Genomic DNA, 10,365 nt, shown 5'->3' with positions numbered 1-10,365 from the left:
TCTCCCGAGTAATCCGGCAAGCAACCGCCCGCCTCTCCGTTTATGTAACGACTTCGGAGTTCGTGCATAAATTCCCCAATCGTGCCTTGATACCGATGCACTAACCTAGCCATTTGCCCCTTCTGCGCAAATTTGGTTGCCGCCGGGTCTAAAAGGTGCCTCAACAACTGCCATGTTTTTTGCATCCGAATTGCCCATTCATCCGGTCACAAATCTGCCTCCACTGTTTGCACTGCAACTCCAATGTGTAGGTTTCGATTTATCGTTCCAGCTTGGCCATCTTCCTACGGAGGACACCATTATGCCTTTGTTTCATCCACCTCCGAAGGTGACTCGCATGTGCTTCCCACATGTGTAACAATCTAGAGTCAGCCGTAAAGCCCTCCTCCTTCGTCGGAACCTCTTCTGTGGTACTCTTCACGGCCTGCAGTGTCTCAACCCAGGCTCCTAAGTCCTCGATTTTCCCGTTCACTGTGTCATTTCTGAATTTCCGAAATCGGTCCCAGTCCGTCACTCGAGTTCCTTTCACCTTGTCTTTGTACTTAGCAGCACTAAATATCGTGGAAAGGATATAGTGATCACTTCCCAGTGGCTGTCCCGTGTTTACCCACTTTGCATCCCCCATTCACAAATGTGAGGTCTGGAGAGGTGTCTATGCTCACGCTGTTGCCTATCCTCGTATGATCTAGCGGGTTGTTCAAGATCGTCCATCGCAGGTCCTGGGCAACCTGTCAAAGCTTATTTCCCTACGGGCTGGCTCTGATATAGCCCCACTCCGGATTAGGCGCATTGAAATCTCCCACCACAATGAGTTGAGACCTAGCCGCTAGCCGTTGCGTCTTTTTCAGAAGGTCTGGCAAGCCCACCCCCTTATCTTTTGGAGAAGAGTGTACATTAAGAACGAAGAGACTCTTATCGCCCTTTCTTTTGGGCAGAATCTCCAGCAGGACGTAGTCCTCCCTGCTGCTACCTATGGTGTGCTGAATCATTGTGGTGTTGCGATGGATTTACACGGCTGTGAAGACGCTCGATACGCCCCCTCGATCAATCTCTGGTGGTGTAAATGTCTTAAATCCCGGTAATTTGACCGAACCGCTAGCCTCCTTCAAAGCTATAATGTCCGGCTTACTATCCAGATTTTGTATGTGCAATTGCAGGTTCCCCTTGCGACGGAAGCCCCTGCAGTTCCACTGCCAAACCTCAATTTGCTGGCAAGGGGTCATGATGAGGCACTATAGGTCCACTAACATCGGCTCTTGGCCGACCACGGGAGGCAATCTAACCTCTAGCATAGAGATGGAACGCGCGCTTAAAGGGGCACCGCGATGATTTCCTCGGTACCAGTTAATATCATTAAATAGATTCATCATGCTTTCCAGAGACCAGAGCAAAAAGAATTATTGAAATCGGAGCATGCAAACGAAAGTTATTCCACTCTGAAAATTCGAAATGAAAAGCTCAGACGAAAACGCACTTCACTCGCCCATTTCACTCACCCAGTACCGAGATTGGGCGCTACCAATCAGAACCGCGCCTGGCGCACACGCAGCGGAAGCGTGCATGCAGTTGTTGCTTTGTCCGGGCTGTAGACATCCGCTCATTTTGACGGCGTCTTCCCCGCGCGTACGCGACGCCGTACTCAGGGCAGGGGTGAAAAACAACAAAGGAAGCTCCCGAAGTTTCTTTTTTAGTCGGACTGGAAGGCGGTGGGCAGTAGCCCTCCTCCCCCCCAAACTCGACTCCGGTCTCCTGTCCGGCCTTTCTTGTCGACTGGCTTTTTTTTTCGCTGCCGTCTTGGTATGGTCACGGCCGGTCTCGACGCGCTCGCTTTCTGGTTTGAGCCAAGGTTTTTTGAACAGCGCTGGCCGCCACGAAGGTTTGAAGCGGAATGGAAAGTGTCGCCCCTAGCTGTATTCTTGTTAGTTTTCATTCACTTTCCCTGCTTCTTTCCAGTTTTTGTGGCATGCGAAAAGCTTTCAGTACTCAGAGACATAATATTTTGGATTCATTTCGCAAGTATAAAGGAACAATATGCAAACTGGACGCCCAACCAATGAGAAAGGCAGCGCCCTATCTGGATGCCGCCTCATTTCCGCTGCCGCAAATGGCCGCCGCGTTGCGACACCATAGGCTCGAAAGAAGCATTTCTAGCGAAGATTAAAATATCAAATATTATGATTTCGGTGATCTCATTGCGCGTTCGGGACTCACAATGTCCCTTACTCTGCATACAAAGAATAAAGACCCCATGCTTTATCTACGTCGCAGGGCACCTTTAAAACCGGCAGAGTAGAAAGGGTACAGACACCGTTGGCCCAGGCCCCACAGAAAGCGGCGCAGGCGAACGCTTCTCGCGTGGACGATAACACAGCTATGGAAGTGGAGAATCTGGGGATGGTCAAAAGGCCACCGCCGGCAGATGAGGGAGCTCATGCAAAAAGAGTAGCAGAAACTTCGGCGCCGGACACATAGTTAGTCACTAGCCTTAGGAGGGACATGCTTACCCTTGCGGAGAGAGTAGGAAAACTGGAAGAAAGACAGGATAGGTTGGAAGGTCGGGTCAACAGGACTGAAGCTAGACTCGGCAACATTGAGGAGCGTCTTGACGCCTTCACCAATGACTTGCGGGATTTCCAGACCCAGGTAATGGGCATGTTTAAACCGAAAAGTAAGGCGTAGAGTTGAACGGGCGATGGCGTTTTGTGGACTCCCTGGCAGCGTTGCAAGACCCTGCCACACAAGCAGCAACACCGCGCTTAAGGCTTTCGCCTCACCGCACTTTAGGTCAACAAAGTGCACCCGTGAATTATTTTCGTTCTAGTCGCAGCATGTGAAACGGCCCTAACGCGTTCCTCTGCTCGTCAGCTAAGCGGGTACCCCGCTATGAAAGAGCTCGGGCGTGCCGGTGGGTGACATCATTCCCTTCCGTGTGCCCTAGAAACCATACGATTGAGGCTTGATTAGTAGAATGTTTGGCTAAGAGAGCGAGACGGGTTAGTCCTTTCTTCGTATTTCTGCAGGAGTTTTGGGTATCTGTGACTACATTAGCGTCTGGGTTGGCAGCGAGCGCTAGCGCAATGGCTGCCTCCTCTGCGTGAGTGGGGTTGGACGTGCGCACTATAAACGCGCAGTTGAGTTTGCCCTCGGGATTCGTTGTGGCGATGGTCATCCGCCCTTGGATTGGACCGGCTGCATCCGCGTAGAGCGTGTCCGAGCGGCTATACCATTTATTGCGCTGGCTTTCGGCTCTGGCATTTCTTCTCTCCGCGTTAAATGTCGGACGTATATTTCTGGGTATTTGATGGACATAGATCTTCTTGTGGATCGATAGAGGAAGTTCCGTCTGTTGGTCTATAATCGAGGAGGAAAGCGCGGGAGTGTAGGAGAGTGTCCGTAGTCTTTAGGCGCTGGAGGCTCCACTCTGCGGCCGCGCAGTCACACGCCGGCATTTTCGTCTAATAACGCTCGTACTGCTTTCGACGTTAAAAGAATGCGCTTTAATGCGTAAAGCAATGTATGAATGTTTGCGGAGCTTGTCCGCACGATTACGACCGAACGAATGGGTTTATGGGAAAAAAAATGGTACCATCTTATGGAGCATCAAAAAAATCTCGTACGGGAGATTGGGGGGTGTAGGTGAGTTGATTAGTTCATTAATTAGAGCCAAAAATTTCCAAAATGTAGGCAGTTTCGTGTCATCACGAGCTTGTCCGCACAATTATGTCCGAACGAATGGGTCTGTGCGAGAAAGAATGGTACCATCGGTACCAGACAGTGGTACTGGACAGAGCATCGAAAAATCTCTGACGGGAATTCGGGGGGTCGAGGTGGGTTAATTAGTTAATTAGAGCCAAAAATGTGAAAAAAGTGGGCGGGAGCTTGTCCGCACGATTACGTACGAATGAATGGGTTTGTGAAGAAGATGTGGTAACATCGGATAGAACATAAAAAAATCTCGTACGCGAAATCTTAATTAGTTCATAAATTAGAGCCAAAAATGTGCAAAAAGTGGGCGGGGTGGAAGCAAAAGTGGCGCCAAATTTAAAAACCCCGGAAGTGTGGCACTTCCGGCTCCACGAGACCGGAAGTGTGCGCGAAGCCAATGCGTGGCGCCAAATTTGAAAACGAAGTGTGGTGCGAAGTTTGAAAACTCATGCTTACGCATTTCTCCATGCCTTTGCAATTGTGGCTGTGAACGAGAATGGTGACCACATCGTCTCGGCAACAATCAAAACGAAATCCTCTGAAACGGCAGAAGAGGCGGCTATAGCCCTCGCCCTAACGCATACCCAAGAGAGCATCATCCTTGGCGATTCCGAAATGGGTATCGATAATTTCGCAAAAGGGCGAATTACAAACACCTCCCTTAGAATCCTTAACGTTACCAAATTCTCACCAATCAATCCACGCATTTTTTGTATCTTACGCATTTTTTTTTGTATTGGCTCTTGAGCTGACGTACAAAAGAAAACGTTATTCATTAAGGCTGTCATCCTAGCTGGGTTCGAACCCGACCGCGGCGGCCGCGTTTCTATGGAGGCGAAACGCAAGAAGCGCCCGTGTGCTGTGCAATGTCAGTGCACGTTAAAGATCCCCAGGTGGTCGAAAGTATTCCGGAGACCTCGGCTCCTCTTTCTCTATTTCTTTCACTCCTACCTTCCTCCCTTCCCTTACGGCGCGCGTCAAGTGTCCGCCGAGACATTTCCGATTTCCTTTCCTCAAAAACCAATTTAGCAATTTTAGGCTATCATTGGCAGGATCCGGTGGCCAATTCGTTATCGTCACTGATTGGCCTTTATGGTGTCGCCATTTTGGTTTGTCGCACCCAGCGCGCGTCCTCACGGTTTCCTGTTCACCACGGGTTCGGCTTGTCTCGCGTATACGCCTTTTAGACGTGAGTGAGTTTCCCAGTAATTTCAATGGAGGCGAAATTCTAGAGGCTTCTGTACTGTGCGATGTCAGTGCACGTTAAGAACCCTGGGTGGTCGAAATTTCGGGAGCCTTTCACTGCAGTGTCTCTTATAGCCCGAGTTGCTATGGGATGTTAAACCCCCATGAACCAAACCTATCCAAAATACCGCGATCAGGTGCAGGCTACTTTGCGATGTTTGTGCTGTTTGCAAAGATGTACAGAACCGACACATTTGTATAGCGGCCGAGCGTCCTTTCCGAACTGCGCGTGCGGCACCAAGTGGTCTCTGCTCTACGGGCTCAACATTGGTTGGCCTAGAGCGTAGATGCGACGTGCATGGGTGGTCGACCAATAAGAAGGCCTACATGATTTGTGGTTAACGAGTTTTGTTTGAATCGTGCGGTGTGTGTCCGTGAGCCACGCGGTTTGAGGCCTAGAAAATTTTTAAAACCTGTGCCAAATTTCGACGGAAAACTCTCCTCACGAAGCGCGCGTACGCGGATACCCAGTCTGACCGCATTTTCAAACGGGAATTTGTCTAGGAACGCAATTTTTTTTCATATATCACAAGATTCTATTATAGCAATATTATACCCGCGTATCTTGTCTCGGCAGGCTTACATTCTTATGCTATAGTGAAAAATGTTCCCCATTAGTTTTTAATGGCATCTTAACCCTGTCAACACCAAACATTCAAACCTCAAGGGATCAGAATGTACTCATCCCAAACAGGACATTCTGAGCAATTTTTGAGTGCATTGACGTCAAATTGTCCTGGTGAGGATTTCCTCATTTTTTACTTTGCGGGACGACTCAAGGATGAAAATTCCTCAGATATCACAGGACAACATTGTGGAATTGAAATGAGATAAAACCAGCTTCATGTCTGCAATAAACGAGGCCATCTACGAAGACAGAACGTTGCTTGCACAGGTTGACAAATCACTGACCGTGGAATTTATCAGACGACTTAACTTCGCAGGCATTTTGACAGCCAAGTTCAGCCAACTCGTAAGCAGTGGTGTTGAACTGGTTTAATTCTTAGCCGACTTGTCGAAGCAATATTCTGCCTTCATCGTCGTTGGCCTTGTTGTTTGTCCCGCGTCATTTGCATGCTGTGGCTTGTTTCTGGAGGCATCTTCTTAAATAATTATGTCCTGAAAGTGAATGCTACAGCCCTATGCGTATATTCCTTAAATTTCTACCGAGTTTTAATTAAATACCTATTTGTTAGCTCTTGGCAATAAATTCTTTTGCAATTCAATTTAGAGCCTATAGATTATTTGTGTTGAGTTTCAATTTAAAATTGTCCACTGGCAATACATATTTAACTCTCTGTTCATAAACTTACAGCTCACATTTAGTTGCATGTTTATTAACTCAATTCATATTCAGTTGTCTGGAAGTTAACGTTCTACTGCCAGCTTATTATTTGCCATTTTTGTTTCACTTATCTGTAGCACACCCTTACTAATTGACTGTTTATTAACAGATGTAATTAAATACATCCAGTCGAGGGCTTATTGGGTGTTTTTTAACGTTCCGCAGTGTTGCGGGCTATACACAGCAACCACTATGTGCGTAACGTGGTGTAAAAATTACAATACTAATATTACATCCAGTGTTTCCAGACCGCGGTTTTCAGACACGGTGTGGTGTGTTCTCATCTGGTGTGACCCGGTCGGCTGATACTAGCTCTGGTATGCTTTGGTTCACTGCTTCCCGGTGTGGTCCGTGTACCATTCTGGTGATGGTGCCAAAGGAAGGAAGCATCCAGAAAGAGATTTATTATCTAACATTTCTTTACAGTATTGCTGTATGTTTGGACATACTATCCCTAGCAAAATTGAGACCCCTGCAAGTGCATGCTGAAATGTGCCAAACTGCTCACGGGCACTGGTCTCTACAACAGGAGTGCTTTGTCAGATGGCACCTGTATGCAATTTGGCACAGTTTGGGCTGCGCTCACTGGGGTCTTTTAATTTTGCGTGCGATATCAGACAGCAGCATGAAAATAATCATGTAATTCATGTTCTTGTAAGTATGAAGAGCAAGGATGTATTGAAAGAAACAAGAAAAAAAAAAACGCTCATGTATGGCCAAAACCATCCTTAGCTTTATTGGTAGATAAACCTTGCATAATAGCATCATAGCTCCTTGCATCATAGCATGCATCTTTTCTGAAAAGGTCGAATATCTTTGGTTGCCTTGATGACAGCTTAAATCTAGCTGTGTGTAGCCACAATGGCTGAAAAACAAGGGACAAAAATTATGTTTTTATTATAAAAAACACCGCAATACTGATCACAGCGAAAAGACAACTAGCAAATACTACCATTAAATTCAGCGTAGTGGTGCAAACATGTACTCCACACTCAGTATATGAGAGCTTTGGGATGCTAAACCCCAATAAACCAAACACTCAGTATGACTCGCAGTGTCTGTGCACTGAACCGATGGAGCCTTCTGCTTTATAGTAAATCAATGCTCCTAACATAATGCACCCAACTTGCATTCACTGTTTTTTTCTTGGCATTCACAGCTAGCTGCATACATTTACAGGTTCTCACTGCTTTTGGAACTGAGAGACCATACCTTTTCATTGCTGTTTTGGTGGGGAAGCATAAAAAGCTGACTAGAGGATTGGGGAAGTAAAGATGTGCAAATTTATATTAAACATAGTGCCATGCTCAAAACAACAAGGCTGTAGGATGTTAACCAGCTAAAGGAAACCTTGCTCCTACCCAATTTGAACTCAAACAAGCTGCTCTGAACCCTGGCACTAGGAAAACCACAGCAGATGTGCAAAGTAAAGCTGACAGATTATTTTTGTGCTGAGTATATGGAAAGCAAACCTTCATGAGCACATCAATTTTGTTTAGGTATAACCTGTTGTATACATCATGAGCATCTGGTGCACTTCATTGCACAGTACCTGCAGACACATCCACACAAACAAAACCCAGCAACAGACTCTGCTCACGGGGCACTGTCCACTATGGTGTCTGGCACTTCCCGCCTTTCAGTGAACTGCACTTCTTTTGGCCCATCCATGCATTAAAGGGACACTGAGGAGAAATTGAAGTTGGCTTGTATCGACAGAATACCAGCTCCTGATTACAAAAACGCCACTCATACTAACAACAAAGCTCTTGTAACGTAGAAAAGAGCAAGAACCAAAATACAGGTATCGCCGCCACAGGCCAAACTCGCAAGTACAAGCGTGATGAGGTCATAGAACAAAACAGTGTTGCTAGAACCATAGGTTCTAGCAACACTAGGACACGAGGAGCCACGAATTACTGAGGCGCAGCCAATGCTTGCGCAAATCTCCTTGACGTCACCAGATGGCACCACGTACCCGGCAGCTATGTGCGCGCCTGCAGCATTGGGACCAATCAGCGCCGCTCACCGGCAGTAGGCGGGCTCCCGGTATTTTGCTAACGGTAACAAGGTACAAGGTATGCTAAAGGTGTCTATTTGCGAGAACTTCGTTGACGACTTCGAGAACGGGATCCATCGTAACGCTGGGAAAACGCCGGTGAAAACATAAACGAAGCGACAGTAGCGACGGCCGCAATAGCCGATAGATGCCTTCAACATGCAGCCGGCGGTAGCTTTCTTTTCGGCTGCTGCTAGGCCGCACTGCTGGCCGCCAGAAATCACGGAGTCTGCGTTACGTCATGTGCACGTCATGTTTCACGTCACTTAGTCTTCATCATCTTTCGCATCTTTCGCTGCCGACCAAGTGGCAACAAAGCCATGAAATTCCGAACTATCGGATTTTGCTTTAAAAAAAATATTACTAGAGCTCTCCTCACTGTCCCTTTAAGGCTTGAGGTACACGAAATGTCTGAGTGGACTACAAGTTATGTGAATAACCTTAGCAAGGCGACTGGTTTTGAGCAGGCAGGTTTCTTGCAGAAGGCACATGCTGCGGCAAGGCAGATAGTAAAACCGCAAATTGTGTCGCTTCGGGACTCCGTAGTGGAGGGCTCTGAATTACTTTAGACCGCTGGGTGTTCTTTAAGCTGTGTTGACGTTGTACAACAGACAAGCACCTTTTCCAAGGCAGCTGTGTTCACAGAGACACTAAGTGCATGATCTCCCCCTCTATGTCAGCATGAAGTATTGCAAGGGTTTCCAGCTGAATCTCTTCACAGCCACACTGGGACGTCCCTGCTAAGTGTAACACAAACTGGCCAAGATATGCTTCGTCATATTTAAGGGCATAAACTATGTTCACAAAGTGTGCAGCATAACTTGCTATTAACAACTGGCTCGAGTACACCTATGCTTGAGTAAAAACTAGCTGCAAATTTTTTTGAAACTGCAAATTGAAATAGCCCAAGATAATTAGAACATGAATTGCAACAACGCATGCATAAGAGCTAGGTCAGCCGCCATTCATTTCACGCTCATTTTTTGCAAAATGCTTTTAGTGATAGCCTCAAGATATACGGTTTACTAATTTTCATCGTGCATTAAGTGGAGACAACATGAGCATTAAAATAGAATATCAAACATATGGCAACACCCATGAAAGCCTGCACTGAATCAGAATCCCATAGGTCTCAACACTTCTAAAATCCGAGCTTCACAGCATAAGACTGCCAAGTATCATCAGCCTTCTTTCTATTGCATGCTAGCTAAGTATTCATGAAAAGTTGGTAATTCTTGGCTAATTCCACTCATCACGTACTGCCCCACTGCTTTCAGAGCCTTGCCATTCAAGCTGTTTATTATCCGTCATGCAGCCCCGCAGCGGTGGCTCAGTGGTAACGGCGCTCGGCTGCTGACCCTAAAGACGCGGGTTCGATCCCGGCCACGGCGGCTGAATTTCTTGAAGGCGAAATTCTAAAGGCTCGTGTGCTGTGCGATGTCAGTGCACGTTAAAGAACCCCAGGTGGTCGAAATTTCCGGAGCCCTTCACTACGGCGTCTCTCATAGCCTCAGTCGCTTTGGGATGTTAAACCCCAATAAACCAATAAACCATTATCCCTCATGGAAGCTACTAATTGTGCCCATCAATTAACTTCCTGTGCACTAACCTTCACATAAAGACATGTCTGCAATGAACTGGTCACTAGCTTCTGTCTCGTATGTTTGTCATTATCCTTTGTTTTGTGCTTCCTTATACCCCACTAACAAAACCAGAGTTGCATATTCGCATGCATTGAAAGAGTGAACATATACTTCCGTGCTAAGTCTAGATATAACAAGTAATCACCTGTGAGTGCAGCCATTGTCACTTCAGTGAGTGCCTTGTGCAGAGCCTTTTCCTGGCCTTGCACTGTCACCCTGCTGAGCAGTTGCCAGTGAAGCTGCTCTGTGCCACTGCTTCTCTTGACCAGACAATAGCAGCTGCCCTCTTGAGAAATACTGCATCCTTTTGGATTCTGTCCAGGATGATTACATATAGCCTTCTTCATCTGAAAGCAATAAAGGAATGC

At 46.9% G+C, this 10,365-nt stretch overlaps 1 protein-coding gene across 1 annotated transcript; it reads right to left on the bottom strand.

Moving 5' to 3' along the window:
- Positions 1-5,590: 5,590 nt before the first annotated feature.
- Positions 5,591-10,331, bottom strand: LOC149365320 (uncharacterized; the record flags this gene model as incomplete). The annotated part of the gene is made up of 2 exons (XM_089568319.1): positions 5,591-7,160; positions 10,213-10,331. Coding segments are annotated over 2 exons (402 nt in total), but the record flags the coding sequence as incomplete, so codon positions are not given.
- Between the last annotated feature and the right edge of the window lie 34 nt (positions 10,332-10,365).

The sequence above is a fragment of the Amblyomma mixtum genome, chromosome 1 (assembly GCF_055824585.1).
Source record: "Amblyomma mixtum isolate Tamu chromosome 1, ASM5582458v1, whole genome shotgun sequence".
NCBI lineage: Eukaryota > Metazoa > Arthropoda > Arachnida > Ixodida > Ixodidae > Amblyomma > Amblyomma mixtum.
The sequence above is the reverse complement of the archived record's forward strand: the minus strand, read 5'-3'. Positions and strand labels throughout refer to the sequence as shown.